Raw genomic sequence first — 13462 nt, forward strand, 5'->3', positions numbered from 1 at the left:
ACCTGAAGTCTGAGCTGGGCTTAAACTGTCTCAGAAGTTTCTTATTCATAATAATATGATCGTTTCTGAGAATTACTGAGGACATTTGAAACAAAGTCTTTCTGTATATTAAGTTCAGAGCTACTCTTAAGGTTAAGAAGAGAAAAATCTCTCGCATGATAGCCAAACAAGAAATATTACCATCACAAATACCAACAATCATGTAGGAAATACATTAAGTAACGGTTACTAGTACTTATTTTTCAAATATATTTGCTCTTTAAAAAGCAGAACAAAATGACTTTGCGAACAAAGGCAATAGCTACAGTTATCACATACTGATCTGTGTCTGGCTGACTACATACTACTATACAAGTGCTAAGAAACAGTTCAAAAGATCACAGTACACATTCAAGACCACATGCATATAGCAATAAAGAAGGATCTCCCAGACACCAGCAATACCCTGCTTTAAAAAAACCTGTTAATGTCTTCAGAAACTGCTCACATTGCCAACTGCTCTTAAGAATATTTATAGCAAAAAAGACAACTTTCCCAGAACATATTAGTTTCTCATTCTTCAAGGGTAGTAACAAATTACCTCTATTTATTCCCGTGGTCTGTATCAAACAAGCTCACATGCTGGGTTTATCTGTGGGTTTTTTGTTTTGTTTTGTTTTTCCCCTCAGCTTACACAAAGAGTTCACACTTCTTTTGATCAATTTTCAGAAAATCCACTCCCCCTTCACTCGGTTGTGTGAAACCTCTTCTGTGTCTAGTCTGGCTCTAACCACTTTCCACTAGCCAACATTTTATTCTTCTCTTGAGAGCTTTTATTTATTTATATAGAAGAGTCACCTAACTTCTTCCACTCTGTGCTGTTTCACAAAACTAAACAAACCATGCACTTCTTGCTACACTTAGGAGGCATCCTTCATTCTCTTAATCACTGCAACAGATTTGCTCTGCTGCCCATCCAATTTGTATTTGTTTTCCTTGAACAAAGGTGACACTAACAACATTCCTAACCAAAGTCTTACTGGTGCCTCGTACCAGGATACCAGTACTGCCCTGTTCCTACCCCAAATATATTGTCATAACATATTCTGTCCCTTTTTCACAGTTGCATTGTACTAATAGCTTATTGTCAGTATCATATATGATCAATATACCCAAATCTCTTTCTTCTTCTGTTGCTTCTGGTTTATAAAACCCAAATTCACAGCAAGTATCCTTTATTAGTTCTTATTTAATTGGATGTGATTGGAATTGCAAATAAGATCTATTCCTGCAACTTACTACCAAGAAAAAGGAAGCTGTAGTCATACTATAATATTTAAGTACTCAAAAAATTAGCAGAGGAAAACATGTTGCATTATAACCAACTCTATTGGCCGAGCACTAGCAAATCATGCCTTCAAAATGAAACTGAAATGACAACTAAATCCTAGTGAAAAAAGAACAGGGCAGCAAGAACAATACAAATTTTCTGGGGCAATGGATTTTTATTTATGTAAGCACCATGGAAATTAATCTCTCTGCCACTCATAGTAGAGATTGAGCCTTAATGTTTAATGTGTATGATTATATCTCAGTATCTTGAAGAGCACAGATGAGTAAATAATCAGTGTACAAACTTTATGGCAGAGTTTCTCATCTGATCTCTCAAATAAATGAAGCAAAGTCTGTAGTGAAAGGTAACATCTTTGTTAAACAAAATAATATGTTTGGAAACAAGCAAAATTGTGGACCCCCACGCCCTTCAACAGGTTTCAATAACAGATTTCAACAACAGATTTCAACCTAGATAGATGCAGATTTTAACAGGCTAGAGATGGGTTACTTGAAGTTTGCTGCTGCTTTGTTTTTTCTTGTGAAGGGACCATTGGTCTGAAAGCTGTTGCTTTTTCCAACTACCTCAGCTTGTCTAACAAAAGACCTTTCCCTCTCTATAAATCTTGCTTCCCTTATATCCTTACACCACCATAGCTGCAACACTTGTACTGATACCTCACATGGCATTTGGTTTTCCCCAGCTGTATGGCTCAACAACTGTTAAAAGTGAGACAACATTTTAATTTTTGTAATAGTTATACTCCATGTAACAAGTAGTTCCTTACTTCAGCTAGTCTTCAGGCTCCTTCAAAATCAGAAGCAATTTACAAAAGGAAATTTCTACTCACCTTATTTTAAAGAATACTTTTTCAGAAAATTTCACTGATAGAAAATAAAGCTGAATATTTTGAATATCAACAAAAGTGATTCTATTGCTTTAATGCTCAAGTGCCTCCAAATACAACAGTCTTTGCAATTCTGCACAGGAATGACAGTATTATCTCCATTTTACAGAAGGCCAGCTGAGGCTAGGAAAGCCCGCAGTGCCGGATTCATACCGTAATACACTAGCTCCATCTACACATCAAGGTAATGAGATACAAGCTAGGCTAGAAGACATTTAAACATGCCGACAACACAACTATGTCCACTCTTAATACCTGCTTCTCAGCCAGACTGACCAGGTGGTCTTCTGCTTACTAGGCTACATGGCTTTCAGACAGAAGCTAGCTAGCCAGCATTACTGCCTTCCTAGTTCAGAACGCAGATGGGGAAAATACTGGGCTATGCAAAGATCAAGTTGTTTAGACCCTCTGCCTTACAGCACACAAGCAAAATCAGAGTAAGTTTCACCAAAAAAATTAAACCTTGTTTCCTCCTATGGAATTACTATCATGATGGACTTCATGACATGCACCAGCCCAAAAATGAAACTGAATGCATTATCTTACATGCGGAAAGAACACTGCAACTTAGGTGTATGTTTATATTTTGGCCTTTTCAAAAACTTTTATTGTAGTTTCACTGCAGTATCTTATGTCTTAAGCTGTAACTGCGTAACAATATCAAGAGATGTTCCCAAAGGATTTCCATCAGCTTAGTGGTTCTCAAGCTGGGGCAGGGAACATACCTACACAAAATAATCTGTACAGTATTAAAGTAAATCAACTGACCTGAGTGATGGAGGACCTGGAGTTTTTTATATAAAAGCTACAGTAGGAAGCAACTGGAGAAAAAGACAGTAATATTTTCTCTTTAAAGCATTATTTTACAATTCATGTGCATGCTGAACATAATTTAAATATGCCTTTATATAAAGTTAATTATTTTTGTTTAGTATATACTATGGTATTTGCTTAATTGCATGTAGTAATTTACATCAGGTAAACAGGCCAACAGAACTAGAAAAATCAAGTATTATTCATGTATGCATTTGTAAATCCAAGGACACCAACAAGTATCTTTTCCAGTAATTTCACCTACGAAGAAGGAATTTTAAAGCATTGTTCAGTAACAAAAAAGCATAGAAGATCTTGTAAGAAAGGCCAGTCACTCTAACATAGTTTTGAAAAGCAGCAACAACAACAAAAAAAAGCAAATGGAAATTCCTCTGTATAAGTTACTGTTTTTACTATTACTACTATTTTTTTGGCATGGATAATTCCCTGCCGATCAGAAACTCTAACTTTCATTGCAAATAATCTTTCTGCTTCCTGTAAAGCATTTACCTGGTGGCTTGCCAGAACAAATATTTTAATGTAAAATTTAATAAATGGAACTAAAGGTATTACATCTAATTTAAAATTCCATATTGTGTAAACTATTGATATTAATGTAATTGAGTTTGTAAACAATCCATTTGTGGAAGCTAACCTTAGACACTGTATTGACCCAAAATATCTAGTGTGGCTCATCTGCAAAATGAAGCATCAATGCCTGGAATTCATTAAAAGTGTTACATGTTTAATTTTTCCTGCCCTACAGCTCCATTGTCTCGTAAAATTTTTCCTTTGATGTCCCCCACTAAAAGAATTAAAGGAATATTGTAATTGAAATGTCATTAATAATTCACAGGACCCTCCTCCACCAGCAATACATCTGATGAAATATTAATTGAGCTCCACAGACTGACAGTCTGCAGAGGAGCACTTGCCTGTAATTTGAACCACGAGTCCTGATCTTGCTGTAGCTCAGACCTGCCAAGAAGGCAATTATCTGGATGGTCTTGCCCAATCCCATCTCATCTCCCAGAATTCCTCCTGCCTGCTGGCAGTGCAATTCCCAGAGCCACCTAACACCTGTCTGCTGGTACCTAAAACAAGGAAAAAGAAAACGGCAAATGTTTGATAATACAGATCATAACAGAAAGTACTCATGAATTAATCATTTGGCAAGGTTCTTATACTAGTTACAGTAACATGCTGGATGTGTGTTTTACATGAATGCTGTATTTACTAGGTCATACATTTTTGATGCACTCAGACATTGCATGTGACTTTCATTCTGTATGCAACACTAAAACATTTCTAATTAAACTGATAGTCATGGTAATTAGAGGGTATTTTATTTCATGTATATTTTAAGTGTTAAAAGCAACTTGGAAAGCTACTCTAACAAAGCATTATCTTTTCAGAAAAGACAACATGTACAGGTCTAGTAAATTATATTATTTGGAACATATACCTTGAACTGAAGGAAAAGCTTGACTTTTAAGGCATACAGACTTTATAACCCACTGTGGAAACTGATCACATCTGTCAAAGCGTGCTTTCTTTTTACATAAATTCATTTAATAACATTTAGTTTCTTTCAATGAAGAAAAAAGCCAACAAGGCAAAATGTTTTGGAAGGCAAAACAATAGAAAGTATTCCAGTGAATGGGGTGCAGCAGAGCATTACTACATGAGAGTATCAGGGTAGCTTCCACTCCCAGTCATTCACTGGAAATTGCATAAGCAACAATGTAAAATACATTCCAATTAAAAGAAGTAGACTAGAAAGCAAGATTTACAATGGCAAGCCAGAAAGATAGAAATAAGATGCTGGACTGAGAATCACTTTAGGACAGGCTTTTTTATAATGATATGAAATAGAGAGACAAGTAGGAATAACACACCACGTGTGTGGGTTAAATTGAAAGCAGAACAGAAAGAAATTAAGAAAGTATATTTACATTACAATTAAAAAACAAAACAAAACAAAAACCACCTTTCAGCACTCCTGTGTCTTGTAACTTAAGAGGAAGAACAAGGTTACTGATATCATTTTCTTGATGGCATGCATTCCTGGAGTGCAGAGCACAGCAAAGAGCAAAACACATTTTTTTCATAAAATAGGGAATGTTCATTTTAGGGCATTGTCTTGTGTACATTTCAAAATCCTGTTTCATTCTTTGAACAAATACTATTTAGGACTACTGACAGCTAATGACACTAGTGTCTACAAAGTACTATTAAAATCAATTTATGATGAGTTCTGTATGGATTTAGAGAATGCTAAACGGAGACAAACAAATGGCTTGAGTAGTTAGAAAAAGATGATCAAAGAACACATCTAATGGTTCGGACATCATACTATCTGCTGGTGTCTCAAACGCATTATATCAACCCTCTTTTATTAGAAATTAATTTGCCTTAGAAATGCAGCAATCTAAAAACAACTATGAAATGGCTTGCAGGATTAGCTATAATTGGGTTAAGATGCTACCGTTACTACATTTTATGAAGACAAACATTTTCTGACAGAAATATTAAAGAATTGGAGAGAGCCCTACTTCCAGTCAGAAGCTGCTCCCCCAGACTAATGTCCAGCATGTCTCTTCAGAAGACAATCATTCAAGAACTTCCTGATATTATTTCGTATTATTTCTTAGGACTACATCCAGTGCTTAAAAGCTAGCTGCATTTATAACCATCTTTCTCCCTCTCCCTCCTTCTCCTAAGAAAGTTTCACAGTAGAGAATTAAGTTTGTGAAAAATTCTGCTCCAAGGTTATCTAAAAATGGACAAGATGCAGGTGCTTTCTTTGTATAATCATATAAATATGCAATAATTGCAACTACACAAAAGTTAAAGTAAAAAAAAATCCCCCCCAAGAATTTATGGTTATATGGAGAGATAATAAATTCTCTTTAATCTTATGCTTTTACATTTTTTTTTTTTTACTCCAAAAATACCGTAGAAGTAAAATAAAAATGTTGCCTGGTCTTCCAAATTAGTTATGTTTGAACTGTATTTCGCATGAGCAATCATGCTGTGATGCATCCCTCAAAATTCACCACAGTAGCTAGCAGAGTTCAGCTGCATTGTTTCAGCTGAGACAAAACTGCATTTCAGACATATCACGGAAATCACACACTGAAAGCAAATAATGAAGGAACCTGGTTTCTTGTTTATACAGACAGCATTCTTTCAGGCTAAGTGCAAATAGTATAAGGCAATGTTTGTAAGTCAGTCTTGTTCACTATGTTTGATGGTGTTCCACAGCAGCACCAATGGTATTCTTGCTGAATGTTACTCAAAGCAGACAAGCATGTAGGGAAGAAACAGATTGTCCACTTTAACAGGCTTACCAAAGAACGAACATAAGGATCCACTATTTCTAGTGTGAGCTAACTTCTTTGGAATTAAATTAAACTATGCAGAAAGATCACTTACAGTATACTGCTATACACCTCCTTGGGTCAATATACTGCCATGTTTTGTACTAAACTTGCTCAGAACTCAAAGTTTAATGCCTATTGATTATGGGCCTTCCTACATTGGAGATTTCAGCATTTAAGTTACAAGTCAGACAAATCATTCAACTCAATTGATCTTTCTAACCGCTTAAGAAGTTTTGCCAACTGACTCATGCTTGCAGGGATACCCTTCATTAGTGAGGCTGGTATCTCTAAGATTAATTTTTAGTTGTCTGTTTTATTTCAATTCCCTTTGGGTTGCTCAGACTACACATCCGTTCTCAGGATGATTACTTCTGCAGTACCTTTGCATAAACAACTGGAGACCACATATTGGCTGTGTATGGTCCTGGCAACCCAGTCATTAATTCAATTCCATTTCAGAGCTAGTGCTCTCCTTCTGAGGAACTGCAGGACAACAGTAATAATTTCTTTGAGGTTAAGACTAAGTGGTCCTGTTGGAAGGGATACCACACATGCCTGTTATAAACCAGGGCTTTCTACTACGCTAATTATAAGAATTATAAAAGAGTTAGCTTTTGAAAGAGAAGATATTTTTCCCTGCTGTGTGAAATGTTGCCAGCAAAAACGAATTGAAGCCTAGTATGCATGAAAGTTACGGGAGACATTATAGATGAAGTTAACTTGTCAGCTGCTAGCTTGTTTGGGCTGCCTTTTGTAAATAGCTTGTTGAGATGAACTTCAAAGTATCACTGGGCACCATGGTCTCAAAAAAACTGAAACAGAAAGCAGTCACATGCAAATCTGTAATCCAGCATTAAATAACTAAAGAATGAGTTGTAGAGTGCTTTCCGTCTACTAAAGGAATTAAGAACGCGCTCTTCATATTTTAAAATTTTACTGGGCAAAATGTTCAAGACTATTTTACAATATGAATTATAAGTAGTTACTTTGAGTAGTTATTTAAAGAAAAAGTTGCTTATGTTTTTTACTAGCAGAAAATTTCACTCACTCCACCCAATCACAGAAACACCCAAATTTCTTGTTTTCATTTACCACAACTTGCCAACACCTTATTCTTCAAAGTAAGGTTATTCTACCACTCCACACCTGAATTAAAAGCAAGCACTTATCAATAAAAGAAAGCATTTCTAAAAAGAAACAAGGAGAGCTTCTCAATTTGTAGTTTAGCTAATATGCATTCACAATATTCACATCAGCCAGTTATCACCTGTATTTTCATGTGACTGCATTTTGTGCTTGTAATAAATTAGTTTCTTTGAGGTTTGATCCTGGAGCCTTTCTTAAAGAAATAATCCTACAGACACAACTGAAGTAAAAGTTGAAGCATCATTCACTGAAGTAAAAGTTACAGCAAAGGGCATCCAGAAATCATCATGACTATTACTAATATTATTAACAGCATACAGCAGCATAATATTAAAATAAAGTACACAATACATACTTAAAAAGCTTTTTGAAGAGAAATCCTGGTACTTTGAAACCCTCTTCAAATTCAGTGTCACTTTCTTCCGAAAGTTCCTCAGCTGTTTGATGTTCTTTATCCTTCAAACGTTCTTTTTGCCACCTCCTAGAGTGACACAAGCAGTCAACACTCAATTATTGCATAGAAAAGATACTATATGAAAACTAGACTGAATTTTCAATCAGCTAAAAACCCAACAAAAATGCAATCTCTGATGTCATGATTTAAACAGTAATCCTTTGGAGGAGAGAATTATTCAAGTAAACGCTCAAAATATCTGACATATTAAAAGGTGCATGCACTCCTGACTATTTAGTTATAAGCCTTCAGAATTTTATAGCTAGTTACAATTTTCTATAGACAGAAATACTAATATAATGGAATCAACACTTAACACCATAAAAAAAAATCTGGCTATCTTAAATTCCTAAACTTCCATAAAAAACCCCCACAAAAATATCAGTAAAGCTTAGGTATTCCAAAGCTATTTTATTAATTTAACCAAATACTTAAATAACTTCCTTAACCTAGAGAAATGGGCAGCTGTATATAATCTTATACAGAAGACTCAGTTGGAAACATCACCATCTTTGGGGTTACGTGCTCTAAATCTGTTAAGCAGTCATTATTAAAAGAATGAGTTTTTTGAGGTTTTGAAATTACGAAGTGATTTGTGGTCTGCAGCCTAATCTTATTTGGACTTTAGGCAGGTTAGGGAATTACCTTCCTGTCCCATCGTTCCCTCTGCTTTTGAAAAAGTACCAAAGGATCTTCAACATCCAAGGAAATTATGGACTTGTGTTTTAGTGACCCAAAAACATCTATCTGTAATAGTAAGCGTATGCTACTGCTAGCTGGGTATGTACTAACCAATCAACAGCACTTCACTGACAATTTGGGTTTTGCTGCAATTCTCCCGTGAAAGTGCCATTCACTGCAAGCACACTGAATTTGTGTATAAACAGGTGTATGAACTGACAAAATTCCTACAGAAATTGGCAAGCTATAGAACAGATGAAAAACATCCTTATGTTACTGTTCTGGATGCAGCGTAAAAGCAGCCATATTTCATCTCATAAAAAGGCTGAAGGAGAAGACCACCTGATAGTCTAGAAGTATCTGAAATATAAAATATGAAGACTAAAATTGTTCAGGTCCCAAAGAACTAGAAATAGTAGCGATGGGATGAAAAGAAGCAAATGGAAAATTCAGGCCAAAAAAAGTAAGATAAGCCACCCAGCACTGAAATCTACTGCATTAAGCAACAAACAGCCTCTTGAGTGAGACACTGGAAAACTCATCTGTCCAGTCTTTTAACTCTACATTGAAGAAACCCTGGAGAATGTGCTCTAGAACAGTCCTGCAGTAACTGGATGGAGGAGGCCTTAACAGGATGCAATAGCTTTCCAGTACACCTCCAGTTTCTGAATGACAAACACTACAGGTGAGTGACTACTCCATTTCCCTTCTGGTAACATGTTACCATTTACCCATTACACAAACAACTTGTTAGCTTAGGTTGCCTCCGTAGCAGCAGCAAAAAAAAAAAAAAAAAAAAAATTAAAAAAATAGGCAGGATAATGGATTAACAGAGTTCTAAAAAACAAAACAAAAACCCCACCCCCCTTCCCCAAAACACACTCCTTATTCTGGGAAAAAGGATTTCTGAACTATTTAAAAACATGAGGCAATTCACATTTTCCTCTTTTTAAAAAATTTTTGAAGTTATTTATCCTGATTTTTCTGTAAAGCTCTGCATTGCTTTCAAGCATTTGAAGATAAACTGCATCTAGAGGTTGACATGCAAACTGTATTTTATTTCCAGCCTTGCTATGCACAATCCAGCGTGCTTTAAGCTTATGGGCTGAGTGCCTTATGTTTTCAATGCTACTAGTCAAATTTTATCCATGTCAGGAAAAAGCAGCATAATCATAAAAATGTTAGTTAATTTCTGGCCCAAAGTTGACAATATCATCAGCTATGGAAACATAACTTAAACAGTTTAATTATTTTGATTTATATCGTGACCTAACTAACCAAAACAAGGGAGATAGAAGTCGCTGTTAAAATTTTTCTCAAACAACTGCCCGTAAGACAGCTACCATCCCTGACATTTTGCACTTCCAACCTAGCAAGCAAACGAGAATACACTACAAAACGTCACAAGCATTGCTTCAAATCTTTAAGACTCGAGCCATGCTGCTATCTAGCTCAGTCATGTTAAGAGCAGACACAACTGGCTCAATGTCACGTACAGTACTGTAACTCCTTCCAGCTCGATATGAGAAGTGCCTTCTCTGCTAGAGAAAAATCCTGTCAGCTAAAACTGTTTAAAACCAAATTTGATTCAAGTTTTCTGTCTTGAACACATTAGTGAATTAAAAAAAACAAACAACACCCCCCCCCGCCCAAAAACAACAAACAGGCAGTGAAGGTCTAGTGTTCCCCTTGTATTTTTTGACTACATAAGCAGTTCTGGGGACAATTAAACCAATGATGCCTGTCTTCATAAGGACACTACTCTGCATTCTCTGGTATGAAATAAGGTGAGAACACTAAAAGAGACTCTTCTTGCTGTTAGGTCATTCAAAATCACCTTCCACAGGATCTGCAAACTCATAACAAGACTTAAGCTCAAGCTTTGTTTTCTCCAGTGGCAGCATTAACAGAGTTTCTCTTGTCTTCCTGACCACTTACTTCAATGAAACTTGTTGGGACTTCCATTTAAAGGTTTCTGTGGCTCTGGCAAATTTGTTTTAAAAAAAAATGGGTTAGGAACAAGAGAACAGGGAGGAAGTTCAACACTTCATATACAAACAACACAATCGTATACCCTTTCTCATAAAAGAAAGCTAATTATGGCAAGTTTCTAGATCAGCTTTTCACCAGTATCTTTTCAGAAAATAGTTACAGTCTACCTTTATGGAACCAGTCACAAACTTGGAACTGTGGTATTGCTTTATTAAGTGAAAATAAACACCACCATCTCCAAATATACACAAGTTACAATAACTGCCAAAAACAATCGCACTGAAAAACTAACTAAGACAATACAATGCTGGGCAGGTTTAGAGAGCCAGCTTCACTGGAATATATTTTGATCTTTTAAGTCAGAAAGTCTTCAGAAGGAAAAATCATGATGGAGAGAAAAAGCAACCTATGCAGGGGAAAAAAACAAGATGGACAAAGACGATCTTCAGTTTTCTGATTAAAAGCTGATGAGTTGCTAATGTTTATTATTGGATTGTTCTTATTTCATTATACGAAATCATGTATCCAGTTAAGTAGTAAAAAAAGAACATACTAAAAATAAAGTGTCAAAGTTTTCGCCACAGATACTTTTATATATCTACCCTAATACAGGAATTGAAATCTCTTAGACTAGCAGTGTGTTAAATGTTTGATTTAGGAAAATAACATTCATGCTCTGGAGTCTAGCAGGCAGATATGATACATTCTAGACGCACAGCATAAAAATGCATTTATTTTTGTTCAGTACTACAATGTTGTGCTATCAGGCACAGTTGGTCAATTATTCTTCCGAGTTCCAGAAAAAGATCAACAATTCAAATTGACAAATGCCGACAGTCATTGCTTCAGACTATGTCATTACTGGAACTGAGGCATGTCAGAACTTGATTTTATCTGACTAGGTTATGACAAGACTCAATCCAAGGAAGAAAACTTCTACTTAGCACACTAAAATCAAAACAATTGTAGATTACAAAGCTTCCGAAGTGACAGCTAGGTAAAAAATCCATATTAAACTCAAGCAGGGCAATAATTTGTACAAGAGTTTGCTTCCAATTCTATATTTCAATATGAATCGCCACTAGCCAACACTGGAACTTCAGTCTCCCCTGGGAAGAAACAGATTGCCCTCTAGTGTACTTTAGAAAAAGTGATCCAGAAACAACCAAGAAGAAACGTTTCTGAGATTGGCTTGTAGCTGTTCAGGAATTTAGGCACTTCACCTTAATATAACTACTATATTTTCTGCAAGAAGTCTGATCGATGTTGTGATTTCTCTTAAAATTATTAGATACCTAGAAAATACTAGACATCTAGAATTTGAACTAATAAATCCCGTACTTAATTTTCCTAAAGAAAAGTTTATTTTGTACACACTGTATCTGCTACTTTACTGACCTGTATAATTACACAAGCTGTAGTACTGAAGGCTCCAGTACTACATCTCTTCCAAAGGTCTGGAGGTTTTTTTTCCCCTCAGTTATCAGTTTAAAGAAAAAGCAGCAATTTGTTGTTACCACTAACAACTTTCAAAGTTTAAAGAAGCTATTCAGTTTTTGAAAGGCTGAGAACTTAACGTAAGACATTGTATTAAGATATTCTACACTAAAACTTCATTATTTTCTTTAAAAAAGCATAAATATCTAAATGGTTGAAGCAATGGAAGGACAAACACTATTTGCTAGACCAGATCAGTCAGTCAGTCTGGTCTTGTACCTTTCCCCAGAAGTAAAACTTTGGAGGAAGAAACAGTAGTAGCTCATATTTGACTTAACTACACAGCAACATATTGACCATTTGGTCAATATATTCCTTATGCACCTCAGTTAAACATCATTAGAATGCCTAAACAATCAGAAAATACAGGTTTTACTATATCACCAAGGTCTCTTGAAAATAAAAGCATGACCTTTGAGAAATCTATCTTATGTTGTCCATGGTCACTGCCATAAATACAATTTTATCCTGAAAATGCAGTATGAAAGCCATATATCACACAATTAAATCTTTCTTAATATAAGAATGTATTCAGATACTAAGCCCATTTCCCACTTATTGCAATACCCGAGAAAGAAATTCTGCATCCAAAACAGTAATGAGAACAATTTGATTTTTTTTTTAAAAATACAAGCTGAGGGTTTAATATCGTTTGCATTTGTGAAGCACAATATGTTTTCTATTTTACACAGCTAAGAATCCCTTACAGATTATTCTAATTTGCTAAATTGAAGCATTCAGCATTACTTTTCTGATCTAACTTTTTATGGTCTATACGGGTAGATTTAATTGGTACGTCCTAACAGATGAGATACATGCAGTTAGTACCACGAGTCTTCATAAGTAAATTAAGACTGATGTAGACAATTACACACTTGAGCTTAGAATGAAAGGTGTACTCAGCGAGTGAGCCAAAATATATCTTCATTTGTGTCTTGGCTTTGTCATTTTAAAGAGCAGTTAGGATGCTCTAAGAAAGTATCTTTCAGGAAAGGTAATATTTAATCCTTTTTTAATTTATAATTCTGAAACATGAAGAGATTCAGTGACTCAAATATTTCAAAGAGAGCTAGCACATGAAAACTTATCTAATTTGAGAAAAACAACTTATTTTTAAGCGGATTTTATTTTTTAGTTTTATTCGTTGTATCAACTGCTTTGTGCACTGATAGCCACAACTTCCAGCTACTCAGCTGCTTGGATGTCACTTGGGAGACATGGAAGAAGCAGCTTTCCTAGTCTTGCCTCTGAGCACTTGACAGCAACTGAAGAAT

At 35.5% G+C, this 13462-nt stretch overlaps 1 protein-coding gene across 5 annotated transcripts in view; it reads right to left on the bottom strand.

Moving 5' to 3' along the window:
- Window positions 1–13462, bottom strand: part of ERCC6 (ERCC excision repair 6, chromatin remodeling factor) — a 49691-nt gene that overhangs the window by 22871 nt on the left and 13358 nt on the right. For all 5 annotated transcript variants that reach the window (XM_087766479.1, XM_087766480.1, XM_087766476.1 and 2 more), the window contains 2 exons: window positions 7920–8045; window positions 3968–4126 (listed from right to left, as the gene is read on the bottom strand). In XM_087766479.1, the coding sequence (XP_087622605.1) occupies window positions 3968–4126; window positions 7920–8045 (285 nt within the window). The remainder of the gene's footprint in view (window positions 1–3967; window positions 4127–7919; window positions 8046–13462) is intronic.

The sequence above is a fragment of the Nipponia nippon genome, unplaced genomic scaffold (assembly GCF_047370975.1).
Source record: "Nipponia nippon isolate SJK-2023a ecotype South Korea unplaced genomic scaffold, ASM4737097v1 scaffold_3, whole genome shotgun sequence".
Taxonomy (NCBI): domain Eukaryota; kingdom Metazoa; phylum Chordata; class Aves; order Pelecaniformes; family Threskiornithidae; genus Nipponia; species Nipponia nippon.